This window comes from Siphateles boraxobius, unplaced genomic scaffold (assembly GCF_051911475.1).
Source record: "Siphateles boraxobius isolate OS27281-9 unplaced genomic scaffold, OSU_SipBor_1 30, whole genome shotgun sequence".
In the NCBI taxonomy this organism is placed as follows: Eukaryota; Metazoa; Chordata; class Actinopteri; order Cypriniformes; family Leuciscidae; genus Siphateles; species Siphateles boraxobius.
The window spans coordinates 14419808-14435153 of NW_027508920.1; the positions used below are offsets into that span (position 1 = coordinate 14419808).

Here is a 15346-nt window from a genome sequence, read left to right on the forward strand (position 1 = left end):
ACTTTAGGAATCTAAATTACCTGAATTTTATTTTTGCATAGCTATTTTATAGTGTAACTTAATACTCCCAGTTAAGGAGAACTAGTTGTAGTGTAGAAAACAGAGTCTTTCAACATTGTGCCCTGTAAGCCTGCTTCGTTTGTTTTCAAAAATGGTAAATAAATCAAATTACAATAAAAACATTTATATTATTACATTATATAATTTATATCTAAATTATACATTTAATTTATAAGCATCAGCAGCAACAATGTTAACAATAGGCAAAATAAATGTTAAAAGTCTAATGTTTTCATATGGAGAAAATAATTGACGGGAGTCATATCACCTTTGCAGAAATGTATTTCATTTTAAACAGATTTAGAAGGTTTATGTGCCGTTAAATAGGTTTAAACTAAGAGTGAGGAATAATTCACTGGGTAATATTAATTCACTGAATAATATTAGCTGGAATGCAACATTGTCAGGAAAGTAACAAACAAAACAGCATATACATCATTGCATTTTCCAACTAGTATGTTATTAATTATTAATAATAGTTTTGTCAGTCTATATCATGAAATCCTTTCTGACAAAATGCCGTTTGTCTATGCATTTACAAAGAAATATCACTTAGGCTTCCACAAAGCGGTATATTTAGATGTTTATTAGCGAAATAATTGCTATGTAGTAAATTATCATAATATCTAGGGTGTTTAAACAAGATAATCTTGTCAAAGTTTCATTCAGTGGCCGTGCTTGAGCATTCCTGATCATCAACCCAGTGAATGCTCAGCAATATGAACAAACTTTTTTTTCGAGACAAATGATGAGCAAATACAACAGATAGAGAATTAAATTCAGCGCTTTTATTTTCAACACGCACTCATTCATGTCTGTTTTATTTAATTCATGTAAAGTTACGTCTTTATTGGGGCAGGACATGACGGATTACACTACGTGACTCCATGAGTTCGTCTCAATTCGTTGGAATCAAGCTGCATAAATATACTATATCAGGCATTTATGTCTCCAATCTCATTTCTGCATGTCTGTTATGTTAAATAAAGTTGAATAATTAAAGCAAAGTAAGTCGAACATATATTTTACCTGTGCACAGAGTTGTTGTTGACTGATCTCCTCAGACGCGGGCTGCAATGGCGGAATTCTCAAAACGGCCACAAGTTGGCGCTGTTTATCGGCGAATCCGATATTACAAAACCGATACCCGATTATGGGAAAATGCTTAAGTATCGGGAAAAATATCGGTAGACCGATACATCGGTCGATCACTAATCTAAAATATATGAAAGTTTAATTTTTATCATTACATTATGGAAAATAATGAACTTTATCACAATATGCTAATTCTTTTTGAAGGACCTGTATATATGCTCATACCCCCCTAACCCCCCCCCCCCCCCAACTCTCTGGCTCACCTGAATGCCATTGTGTAATTTACACTTGGCCTAGACCTAGCTGAAAGGCACTGTTTATTTCCTATGCATCTTGTTCTGTTATATTTATGTATTTATGTTGACCTGTTAAATGTATACTAAATCGATCTAATCTATGTTCAATAGAAATTATTTGATAATGCAGCAATCAACTTGCTAGTATACCTTTAATGCATGCATTTTTAAACTTTGCTAATTTAAAACATGATCCAAACACTATTTTAATAACAAAAGTTAAAAAAAGAAAGCAATGACAAATATCAGTATCTGAATCGGCCAATAGTTGTTTGTTAAAATTGGTATCAGTATCGGCCAAAAAATAATAATATATCGGTGCATCCCTAGTTCTGAGAATGTTCCATGTTAGCTGGGTATAACCAATGCACTTTCATTCACTTTTTCATTCAACTGGTGGATGACAATTTTTTTTTTTGTCATTTTTAGTTTTGAATTTTTATTATGGTTTGTTTCTCCCGACCCTCAGAAAAATATTTATGTACATTATACATTCAACTTTGCCTCTTAACAAAAAAAAAACAATTTACATTATAATACATTTAATCACATCAGCAGAAACAAAAATAAAGTCACAATTTGTAAACATTTTCCACAGTTCCATCATCAAAACATAGCAACCACCTTGTTTTAAAATGACAAACCAAAGGCAAAAAAGTTATTCATTTCGAAATAGCCATATGTAACAGAATTTATAGTTGAAAAAAAAATGCATGAGAAAAATAACAATGGACAGAAGGATTACATTACAAATAGATTAAAAATTAAGTCAAATCTGAATGTAAACATTACCAATCAAGATAAATAGTTTGGCGATACATAATATATTTGTAAAAATTCCTTCCACTTTGTATTAATTGAAAACATTATTTTAGAACATAACATTTTTGTAAAAATATATAATCATATGTGATGATGTCCCTCCAATGGCAGCAGTTGACCTATTTTAACTTGCTTGACTACAGCCTGTTCACCCTACAATTTCCCTATGAAGGAACATTTTCCACACATCTGAAAAGGAGGAAAATTACTGTTGTGTGCAGGTGTAGCGAAGCAGGTTCTTAATATGTGATTGAAGGAGCTCAGCTGATTGTTATCCAGGGCTCAGGTGGTTAAGACAGTAGAAAAATTAGTATATTAGCTTGACACCCCCTTTTGGCTCAATGTCAGACACGCCCCATGCCACCACATTACCACGGATACCACAACCACTCCCATCCAGCCGTGCCTGCTGAGATATTTCCTTTGAATCCAAAACATGGTCCCACATGTTCACTCCAGTCATCTTCCCTGTGAAGGCTTGCTCAGCATCAAATGTGTCTGGCTTACTAAAATGCCTGAAGTGACGTCCATACTCTTGCCCCAATAGTATGCTTCCTTTGCTACGTAGCTCATGACCCTCAGCCACTCCGGGAGAGCTTGCAGCTTGTTTACCATTCACCCACAACGAGGCCAAGCCCTGCTGTGAGCTCCAGACTGCACAAATGTGCACCCACTTACCTTCTTGTACTGCTCCTGAAGCTTCCACCAAATGGGCTTCACCATTGACCGTAAAAAAGACACTCTGTCCATTCGACACCAGTTGGAGTTCGTAGGCATTGCCAATTGTGCTGTAAGTGAAGAGAATGGTTTTGTTGAGCACCTGAGTTGGTTTCACCCACAGGCAAATGGTGATGGCATCGGTCTTGAAGGTTTTCTTAGCTGAGACTTCAACATGAGCTGTAGATGAACGTGTGGGGAAGAGCAGCCCAGTGTCACAGCCTGGAGAGAAAGAAGGATAACAGTTAACAAAATTTAAGTATCCCCTGTTGGAAGGAACAGAATTAATCTGTAGTGATGTCTGTTCCCCTATATTTCAGAGGGAGAACCATTGCACCACTCCACCCATCACTAGGTGCGTATGATTGCATTGTTCATCACAAAGTATTAACTTTTTTTAATTAAAAGGTCAGTATTTTGTGATGTAATCTTCAGTGCATTCTGTTTATTCTTATAGGGGTCCTCAGAGTAATGGGTTTTATTGTAAACATTTAGTCATTGTGGATCCTGTCCAGTTTTTACTCCCGCAAAGCCTTTCTAAAGAGCGACAGGGATCAAGAGACTTATTCCTTATTCTTTGTGCTATTAATATTTATTCACTACTGAATGTGATGAGAATTGGCCTGGTAGAACCCAACTAGGTTCTTCTTTGTGCTGTTGTGTTTTGTAAGCGTGTGTGAGCATGTTTTTTTACGGATGGACAGTTTTGTGCACAATTAGCTGGCATAACCATTAAGAGGATCTTCAACTAGAAGAAACTGAATTACAGTGGAAGGCATGTTAAACAGTCATAAAAGAAATTGAAGGGTCTTTGGTAATAGGTTTGGTAATGAGATTTTCTCTGCTATGGGTGATTGCTTTGCTATGACAGGCTATGGATCTCCTTTCCTACCGTAGCTTACAGTATTTTCATTACATTTGTCTTGGGTTTCCTGCTTTGGGAGGATGGAGGGAGGCTAAGTCATTTTCTAAAGTCTCATCTGGTTCTGTTTTCCCCCTTGGACACTTTGGTGTGGTCACCCTGTATAGCTGTTAATAATTATACCTCCCTCTGTCTTCCATTTACTCTACCTCTACAAAGCTATTTAATTCAGAAGGCATGGGCATTCGCAGATTAAATCTTTTTTTGCTTAAGTTAACTAGAAACTGTATCCGGCTTACTGACAAGGTGAAAGCTCTCTTGATGTGGGACAAAGCTTGTTTCCCAACTCAATAGGAGCTTGGGTAAAGTTGTACGTGGTTAAACATTTATTTGAGTATGGGGGATATCAGCCTCCTACCTTAGGTCTGCTCAGGGGGTCGTATGAGTTGACATTTTTTGTTTTTGTTAGTCAGCTAAGTTGGCTAGTGGTTTGATGGTAGCATGTGGTTTGCATAAATAACAGATTTACAGCTCAAAATATACAGAGCAGAATTGTCACCTTGGCGGTCTGTTTTAGTCCTATCCAGATTGAGCTTAATAGATTAACTCACATAAAGCAACATACTTGCCAAGGGGGTTGAAATTGGTGAATAATGTTTTATGTTCAAAATCTGTAACATAAATCTACATGTGCGTTTTACTCTTTCCTAACACAATGTGTTCTTTAATCTGAGCCATGGGGTAGCATTTATTGCACATAGTTAAACATTTTGAGGCATCGTTTTAATGACACATGTTAGAATCTGGTTTGGAGACATTTCTTTATCCCACGTTGCCTCTCCCTACCCATTGTTTGCTATACTTGCCTCTCAATAAAGTGGCAAATGGACTGCTTTTGCTTGTTACAACATAGAATGTCTCACCTGATGGAAGCATGTTTGCAAAGGTTGACCTGGTGTAAAGAGTCAGCTGTTCCCGGATGGTTTGCAGCTCACTGGAGATAGTTGCCAGGGTCTTTTCCAGCCTACCTCCATTCTCTGTCTCAGTCACTTCTTGCATGAGATGTCGGGTCTGGATGCTCTTGCCCTCTCCACCCCATTTCACGCAGCCGTTCTCCAGTCGCTCCAGCCGTGCAGCCTGGTTTACACTGCCAGCCAGTAGCTGCTGCAGGGCTGTATCATGTCGTGTGTACTGATCAGCTGAGACCTCTCGCACACGGTCCAGCGCATTCTGCAATCGCGTCTCTGTTTGAGTCCCAGCCCGTCGAACCAAGCTCTCAACTGCAGATGCACAAGAGCCGCCGTACTGGGCCACAAACTGTAACATCTCTCCTCTCAGACTCTGGAGCTCAACCTTGATGATATCATCAGTATACTGCAGGAGCATGTTCTCTTTCATTTGGGAATTTTCCAGCATTGTGAAGAGCTTATCCCACTTAGTAAAAGCTGGACTTTTGCAGGGTTCAAGGGAAGGTGTGGGGGTCTCCTCTAAGAGATAAATCAAGGGAAAGAGAGGAACGCAGAAAAATTTAGCTTACATGACATGGTTTTTATATGTACTCAAGGTGACACCATTTGTTGAGTTTGAAGGGTTAGCAGCGAAGAGTGCGACATGGTCCTAGCTGACTCAGAGAATGTCAACTTTAGTAATGAAATATTGCATCTAAGGCAGTCATAGTTGACTTAGCTACTTAGTTCTGGAAAACTAAATAAAATAGTGGCAAAAGTACCAAAGGGTATGACCCATATAGACAAATTATTAATTGAAACTCAACCAAATAATATATTTTCCATGTTCTACAACAATGGGATGAGCCTAACAAACAGCAATCCAAAATCTTCACATGAAATCGACACATTTCTTAACGATTAAAAATGATTGTGAAGGCACTAGCACATTAATTTTCTTAAAAAACATAGCTTTATTTATAACTACGGTTGCTTATGAACAAATTTTCACAACAGAATCCACAAACTTAAGAAAATTATCAGCTCTTTTAATTTAAATTTAACTTAATATATCTAAATCTATATAAAGTGTGTATGTATGACTATCAAACATGCACACATTTTTTGTTTCTTGGATCAATCTGGTTAATTAATCAGCTTCTCTCTCTCTTTCTATGTCCCTCCATTGTTTGCTGTCGCCAGAGCCAAATAGCATACTCCAAAGACAACAATTGAAAACAACAATCAACACACAATCGTAGTATAACCTATTCCACAAATAAAACTGTCATTTATATGATGTCATAACACAACACATCCACTCTGTTACGCTACCACAAATATTCCCACATTTACAAATGTCTAAACACATCCCGGTTTCTTTTTCCTTACTAATAAAACTCCTTTTTGAGCTGTCCACACACACTCTGATAGTGGAACTTCTTTAATTCTGTTTATTTATCCTGTCAGCACGTACATGTCTCTTTAACTTACAGCTGATAGTACTGATCACAGTGGAATATTTTTTATTTCTGTCAGTTACTCACCTTCCGTTTGGTCCTCCACAGTTATCTCGTTAAAATAACTGGGTCCAAAGCCCACCTGGATTTCATCCTCATAATTCTCAGGTACTGCTATGGACAATGAAACCACCAGACACATAGCCTGGAGGAATGTCCACATGGACATGCTAGCCATATGAGAATATGAACAAGACTCAGTGTTCGTGTATAATGTCTCTTCCTCTCTCTGTTGGTCCTTCTTGTTAGATGCTGTGCAGTCAGTTGGCTGGACTCCTGCTTGTTTGGTGAACTGCAGCTGAAAGGCAACTGAGCCTGATAGAGGAGCTCTGTGGTCTATATCAACATTGCGCTCAGAGAGAGCGAGAAAGAGGGGTGGGGGAGAGAGAGAGAGTTACGTAGCTTTAGTGAGAAATTCTTCGTTGGAGGTATTATAGGAAGTCAAATTGTTGTACTGCTCCTTCAACTCAGGCAGAGAGAGAGAGAGTTTGGGGGAGGATGTTTGGTAAGAGGTATAAGTTGAGGCAAGTAAAGTAAACCTGGAAATGCCAGTGAATTTAGAAAAAGTGGCCTGGAAAGGTCATGTGGATTTTTTGTAATGAATGTAAATTTTCTCCAGTAACTTATTTGTAACGCTCTATTCCTTAATATATCCTTAAAACCACTAACGCTAATCTGACACAGTCTAAAAACTAAATCCAACCCCTAGCTTTAACCTTGACCATTAACGTGTGTTATAAATACTGCCCCTGTTCCTTCATCTAACTTGGATCTTAACCCTCAGCCCTAACCCATAACCCCTATTCATACTCTCAGTCCCTAATTTAGTAGTAACTTTCATTTTCAGGTTTTCCATCAATTTTTCATTTTCAATGAGAGTGGTCAATTTATGGCAAAGTTGAAAAAAGTTACAACTGAGACATGAAGTTGCGACTACCAAAAGTGAAGATAGTTGAGCATACGATCCATCTCCTGTGAGACAAAACCTTTACCTAACGTGCTTTTCATTTTTGATCATATTTTCAAAAGCTAGTGTCAGTTCTGCAGAGCACCAATGATGTCAGGGCAGCCAGCATCAGCATACTAGCAACAGTGACCTGGCGACCAGTGATTCAAAACTACACCAAAATGTATTTAAAGTACATATATTTCATACTAAGTATACTATAAATCCATTAACATATCTACTGACATATCGCTTGAGACTTACTGATATAAATATTATAATTCAACTTTATTTGGAGTACTTCTTTAAGGATAGTATAATCTCTGTATAATATCAGTCTTTAAATGCAAGATATTTAAAGTTTACCTAAATTATACTTTCAATAGTTCCACTTTGGCACAATCAAATATACTATAAGTATATATTTAGTTGAAGTTCAGCATTACTTCCAGATAACTAAAGTGCATTTAGTACAAATAAGCAATTTAGCAGACTTCAAGTATACCAATTTAGTATACTAAAAGTACAATTGCAGGTTATTTATATTAAGTACATACATATGTAAATGTATTTGTAGCATACTTAGCTTAAAATAAATATATTTCAAATACATTTTGGTATATTTATTTTTCACTAGGGTAAAATTGCTGTAAATGTGATTTAATTCCACTCCTTTACATAGTCACAACTCCTTTTCTCCAGTCCAAAACAAGCCTTGAATCCGGTTCTGGATTAGGATTTGCTGATTAGGATCCACTGTTCAGAAACCTAACTTCAAAATCTGATCCAAAAGTTGATAGGATTGTTTTCTTCAAGTATCGGTGATAACATGATAAACCAAAAAAAAAAAAAAAAAATTCCTTCATGCCCATGTTCTCTTATTTTATCTTATTACTGAATAATGTGCTTTACTTATTCAAATATTACTTATCTATTATTCTGTTTGTACTGAGTAACTTCTGGGGGTGGTACTGAGGATGTATATTACTCATTGCAAAAATTACAGAGGCGTATCTGAATGTGAACTCAAACCAGGGTGACGGGACAGTACAAATGTGAATGACTGGTCTCGTTGTCCAAAGGGAACACAGTGGAAGGTCAGTCAGCCTTGGCTAATACCGTCAATCTGCCACCTTGGAATGAAAAGTGCTGATGATGAAATTCCAGTAGCACCTACACCATAATTGACGGCAAAGCTCAGACAATGAGGTCCTCTTAACTAGATTTTAATTGTGCAGTATATTGCTTGACAATCTCACACCTACACCCAAAGTGGGCTGAGCAGGAAGGAAATATTAAAACGAACACCTGGATATTTATCATTCCCTTGAAATACATTTTTGTAATTTATTGTACATGGAATGCACTTTATTATTTGTTGTACTGAATAAAATGTGTTAATGCTCTGAGTCCATCTGATTTAAATAGGGTGATCAGACATCTCCTTTTCCCCGGGACATTCCCGTATTTCAGCTCCATTTTTAGTGTTTTGTCCCATTTCTCTTCTTTCCTAAATTGTCTTTGCTTGGTGATCATAAAAGCGAGTATCAGTATCAGAGAGCGTAGAGGAGATCAAGTCAGACGTGAGGATGTAAAGAATTTAAAGAAGATTTTCAAAATGAGTTTAACAATTATTATGCACAGTAAGTTGTGAGAAAAGAACTCAATGTCGTATCGCGCTGAATGACACACACCTGAAGCGCTCTTTCAGACAGCGCGCAATCTCTAATTTAGTCCTCTTTGTGCCTTAGTGACATTTGGTCTTAAAGTGACAGCAGCCTAAAATACCTCTCTGTGTCATTAATGTTAATCAAACAATGAAAGGTGTTAAATAAATGTATTCATATTAAATAAACCTACTCTACCTGAAAAACATTGTTTATTTAATCTGTATTTCTATCGTATTTGTTCTATTTTTTGTAATTTGCTTCCTTGTTCTTTTTTACATGTAAAATAACTGTATGATGTACATTGTTATCATGAAATAAAGTTTCTCATATGAAACAAATTTTTGGTCATATTGTCCAATCCTAGTGGATGCTGCTTATCTGAGTTTACACATAGTTTCAGTGAATTTTTTTTGTCAAGCGAAGTTGTAATAGATACTTTCAGTGTGTGTGTGGGTAGGGGGTGCATGTCCATCCCATCCTGTATTCTACCATGAGAAATCTGGTCAAAGAGTATAGAAGTACCAAGAGGCGAAACTCAATAGAACGTTCCATTGCAACAAACGTGCCCATGCGCAGAGTAGCAACTCCGCCATTTTGGACTGAACGCAACACAGCTGTCGTAGAATTGAACGATAACGGTTCCAATTACAAAAGCGGTTAATGGAACTAAATAGTAGTTTCTAGTTTTTAATATCTCTATAGCCTAAACTAAAACGGCGTGTTGAATAATGTACAACAAAATAATGCTTATGGATCGGTTTATAATTAAACAATTTCGTCATAGAGCATGACGCTGTCAAATAGGCTATTTATTTACCCGAATAACTTTTGGGGATAACTCCCGTTTTCATACACAGCACAATTTTACAACACCAGTAACAACAGCCTATGTTCCTCATGAAATGATTAACAAATTCATTGAAAAAGCCAAAACACAATGAACAATGAGTTAGGTGAAAGGGACAACACATTAGTCAAGAAAGAACATTTAATAGTAATTGAAGATCGTCACAAAATGAACAGTAATAAAATTGGTGATGGTAAGTAGATCACATCATTTCTGCCTGTATTAACTTACACACAACAAATCAAACATTGTGCAAGTAAAGTGCACACATATACGTTACTACAAATAAAATGGCAAAGGTAAGTATATTAGCTGTTCTAACTTTATATGTTTTGGTCTTTAGTTTTATTGTAATTTAATTCATCTTGACTGATAAAAACTTTGTACAACATGTTACATTTGATACAGAAAGAGAGAGTTAATGTACAGATGACTTAGCTTTAAAACTTTTCTGTAGCGCTTCTGTTTGGTCTGTGAGAGTTGTCGATTTTGGGTCCGTAATATATGATGGATTCTGACTCTATTGAATAGTTTCACCATGTAAACAAGAGTGTTTTTGCACTTTTCCTTGTCACACACAACTTCCCTGCACTCACTGTTGTACACCTCCATGCCGCTATTTACGTATGGAGACGTACGTACGCTGCTCACTTTAACGTTAATAAAAACCTTTTCTACTGTACCTCTCTGGATCTTTGGGGAATCTATGAAATGCTAGTTGATTGGTTGGACACTGGTAGTTGTTGCAGTTGATGGCAGAACACTGTTTTCTTTGTTTCCAATTATTTCCAGACATAATGCTGTACAGTTGTGCTAACGGTAAAACCGTTGGTTCAGTCCAAAATGGCGTCAGCGCGACAGCAGCGCCATCTAGCGATTGTTACCAAAACTGCAGCGGAGTTTCGCCTCTTGTTACTTCTATACTCTTTGATCTGGTCAACCAAGATTTAAAGGAATATTTCAGGCTAGATAAAATCTAACTGTCAACTGCCCGAGTGCTGGTGGGCCAGTGCTGCATCGTCACAAAAGTTTATAATTTGCATGTGTTTATCATTTGCAAGCTTTGCCTATTGAAAAATTGAAATATTGCACAATTAAGTGCAAGAAGACTCATGTTCTCGCTGTTTGAGAAGTTCTCTTTCACGTTTTCTTGCGCTTGAACGTACATATTCACACAAAATAATGTTACATAATCTTTGCTTAAAACTTAAAACTTTTTTTTCTTCCACAAAAACAGATAAGTCAAAGCGATATCCTTGTGGCCAATGCTCCGACATGTAGAACAGCTGTGCTTCAGGTGACCCGAGTTAGTTCCAGCTCATTCGATTTCCCTATCCTGTCCCCCTCTCTCTCCCACTTTGCTTCCTGTCTACTGTGCTATATAATAAAGGAAGAGAAAAAGTTTCACATTTAGTTTTACTTAATAATTCCACTGCACATAAATCTTATTTGTTTTTCAAATTGAATTTTTAGTACTTACTGACTGTAGTGGTGAAATGTGTCACACATTTATCATAACTGTCCGAGGTTACTAACTGGTGTTTGAAACTTTCTGCTGTGATTTTGGTGGTCCTGGTGCCATTCATTCACCTCTCCACTCCATGATCTAGCATCATTATGTCTTTTCACTTCCTGTTCCCACATGTATTTCATAGTTAACCAAGTTAACCTTGCTGTGCTTAAACTACAAACCAAAATTTTTCTTTTGCTAACATTCACCGTTAGGAAGTTATGGATTTTTTATCAGATGAAGATGAGCTTTAATGCAACCGTTTCACATTTCAGGGGGTTAACAGAAGCAAGGTTATATTAGTTGGCTAAACTTATATAGTAGTGAACGGAAACAATTTTGTGTTCACATTTGCTCCAACTGCAAAAGAAAATAATCCAAGATAGTGTTTCTATGACTTTACAAAAGAGGAAAAAATATTAAAGCAGCACTAAGTAATATTTTTTACCTTAAAATAATGTTTCCAAAATCGTTTCAGTGGTTCATCAAGTCGTGACATGGTGAAATGCACGCTATGTAAGATTGCCAGATGGAGTCGCGTTTCTGTAGTTCTAATGAGACATAAGAAAACTACTAATTTGACTTGCTTCATGGCAAGCGTTACAATTGCTACAATAGCTCGTTTGTGATGTCTCAATACATCATACTTTCATAAAATCATGCATCGTACTCTACCTTGTCTGTGGCCATTGTTGATTCCAAAGCCGGTGCTGGATAAACAGAGAGCATATGTGTGCGCGTGCGACAGTAGGCTGCGGTAGACTAAATTATTTACGACAGCGGTAATGGACAATTCCGCTTCCAACCTGTAGGGCGACCGCAGAGGAAAAGTTACTTGGTGCTGCTTTAAGAGATTGATTACAAAAGAAAGAAAGTAGTCAAATTTGCCGTCTCTCCCACCCATAGTATTAGAAACACCCATGCAACAGCATCAAATATCTAGTTCAGTCATGAAACTCTAGATGGTTCAAGCTATTACTTACTTTATATGCAGTCTACAAGCAATCATGCCATTACCACTTGGCAAGCTGATTGACCTCTATTGATTCTGCAGCCAATTGCTTGCTCAACATTTAAATAGTCTGATTCAGTGTTTGCTGTAAGCTAGTGTTAGTTCTTCTGAAACTCTCCACCTCCCCCAGCTCCACCTGCCTATATCTGTTTGTCTGTTCATGCTGCAGCAGAAAATCTTACATGCTCACAGCAACGTGTCTGTCTGTCTAATGGAAGTAGCAAGTCCATACTTGGTCTGCAGCAGCAGCAGAATGCGTAGTAGATCTAGTCTGCCAAGAACAAATACATTAACATTGAAAAATATCAAGAGATTGATTACATTGGCATGTTAATGAGTGATTCATTACAATGCCAAAACTTCAATAAAAAATACTCAGAGAGAAAAACATGGTTAGATTTATGATGTTAACTGTGGAAACGTGCCATCGCAGTCTGTGAAAACGCTCCAATAGTGCTTCAAGAAAAGGGCTCAGATAATGAATCCACCCTCACTCATTTTGCATGAGAAATGTCATGCACATTTCCACAACAATCCTATTTGTTCCTTAGTTGGAGGTTCTATTCATCTTGTTTTTTGTTGTTGTTGTTTTTTGTGAATTTTTTTGTAAGTGCCATTTATGGCATTTTGGCATAGATTATGGCTACCATGGTAATTTGCATAAGGGAAGTGTGCTGTATTGATTGATTGTTGGTTTGAATAGGTAATGCCATGCTGTTGAGGGTGCTGCCATCCGTATATTCACGACAACCAGAGCCAATCCATCAACACATCCGTGAGCTGACGGCGATGATGTCCCAGCTGGACCAGGCTGGCAGACACCACCTGCTCAGACTACTGCAGATGGTTTCTGACCTTCACCCCCTGGTGAGTGAGGAGAGGTGGATGAGTGAGTGAAAGAATGAAAGTGGTATTTGGGGATGAATTCCGGTAAAGGTGAGTTATTCTGAGTAACAGAAAAAAGAATGTAAAGGTCACCAAGGGACTGGAGAGGTGGGTACACAAATGAGTACAGACTGAGTTATTTAGCAAGTAATTTTTAAAGCAGACAGCTGCAGCACAATGTCAAACACTATAAAACAATTTGATGGTTGATGCCTCTGCCGATACCATAGCGGCCGCCAAACTGATGGTGAAATATAAGAAAACACGTCATAACCCGCTGGCCCCCCACAACTCTCAGTGAAGTCACATTTTACAGTCAAGACACATTTTACAAGAAAAGAAAAGGGGAAACCACACTTTTGGCAGAAACAGAACAAGTCATTTGATTTTTTACGTCTGGCAAATAGCAGATGTGCGGAGTCAGAAGTAAAGAATGCAGTAGTCATGAGATGTTAATTTTGCATTGGGTAACTAGCACATGCATATCAATCAGCTCATCAGTGAAAATACCCATATTAACACATTGGGTGCTTTAGTAGATTAGAAAAGACTATGAGACAGTATTTTGTAATGGTCATTCTTTTGTCATTTCCATTTGTGTTAATTTACAGAAACTGGAAATGGGAAATCAATGGAAACTGGTTCTACAGTACTTTAAAGGATTCATATTATCATTCCTAAGTCCAGAGTCCAGGGCCATAACCATCATAGACACTGAGGAAAAAGGTCTAGGTCAACCCAATATCAAAGGGATAGTTCACCCAAAAATGAAAAATTCTGTCAGTATTTACTCCCCCTGATGTTGTTCCAACCCCGTAAGACCTTCGTTCATCTTCGGAACGCGAATTAAGATATTTTTGATAAAATCTGACAGCTGGATCACTCCTCCATACTAGTCCATAGGCTTCTTGAGGGATTGAAATATTCTCAATATTAAGTTTATCAAGCGACGAGAATACTTTTTGTGTGCAAAAACAAACATAAATAACGACTTTATTTCAACTATTCATTTCCTTCTCTTTGGGCCTCTAGTCAGTTAAACTAGTGTAATTGCGTAGAGCTACGTCACACGTAGGCTCACTATTGGCCGACGCTGGTCATGTGTGTGATGCGTGTGACCTACAACAACAGATCATACGCTGTTAAACTAGTAACCTGACTCGAGGCCCAGAGAGAAGGACATGAATAGTTGAAATAAAGTCATAATTTTTTTTTCGAACAAAAAGTGTTCTCGTCGTTTGATAACTTAAGATTGAGCCACTGTAGTCACTTGGACTATTTTAACGATGTCTTTAATAACTTTTTGAGGCCGGCAAGTTCGATCCCTGAAGATGGACTATGGACTAGTATGGAATTGTGATCCAGCTCTCAGATTTCATCAAAAATATCTTAATTCGTGTTCCGAAGATGAACGAAGGTCTTAAGGGGTTGGAACAACATGAGGGCGAGTCAATACTGACAGAGAATTTTCATTTTTGGATGAACTATCCCTTTAAGATTAATGGTCAACAAAAATGGGATTTTCAATGGATGATTGATAAACTTTTATCACTAATTTGAAGTACATGGTTACAGCCTTACGAAGCATCAAATTATATTTATTGTTACTAACCCTAAAACAGTTCATTAAACTTTGTGCCAAGAAACTTTTTTCTGTACAATAATGAGGCTAAGCATGAATAATGAAATGCTGATAAAGGCTAGAGCAATTACTGTTCACTTGGGGGAAAAGCTTTAGCCTTTAATTCAAAAGGTTGTTGATATTATGAAAAACATGAATTCAGTCTAGTGTGTCTACATTTATGCATGTGACTCATTCTCAGGAAGGGGTGCAGTTTGATTCAAAGATGTCCTATCTGCTTACTGAAGACAATATTAATATTTTGTAGACAAATATAAGTTTTTGACCTTGTAATGTTTAATCAAAATGTCATAACCAATCATTTAGTCTTCCTTAACCCTGGCCTTGCAAGCTCATGTTCATCTGCCATCCAAATCTAATCAACAACAGATTCATAGAACCAAGTCTCCATCCTACATTTTTCTTTGTTAATAATCCATTACACTCAGATGAATGTCACAATACTGTATATCCAGTAGTATATATCCTATATATTCACTTTATCATGACTATACAAGTCTGCCAGCTGAAACAAG

General features: G+C 37.3%; 2 protein-coding genes across 3 annotated transcripts in view; one reads left to right on the forward strand and one right to left on the reverse strand.

The window, feature by feature from the left end:
* veph1 (ventricular zone expressed PH domain-containing 1) overlaps positions 1-15346 on the forward strand; it is a 208789-nt gene that overhangs the window by 73669 nt on the left and 119774 nt on the right. For both annotated transcript variants that reach the window (XR_013210475.1, XM_077248327.1), the window contains exon 5: positions 13008-13171. Coding sequence is in view for 1 of the 2 variants with exons in the window: in XM_077248327.1 (XP_077104442.1) it covers positions 13008-13171 (164 nt within the window). In the remaining variant the exon portion in view is untranslated. The remainder of the gene's footprint in view (positions 1-13007; positions 13172-15346) is intronic.
* On the reverse strand, positions 1977-6668 carry ptx3a (pentraxin 3, long a). The gene is made up of 3 exons (XM_077248315.1): positions 6347-6668; positions 4776-5339; positions 1977-3212 (listed from the first exon to the last, which is right to left on the reverse strand). The coding sequence occupies exons 1-3, from the start codon at positions 6495-6497 to the stop codon at positions 2581-2583; spliced, it is 1347 nt and encodes a 448-aa protein (XP_077104430.1). The 5' UTR covers positions 6498-6668; the 3' UTR covers positions 1977-2580.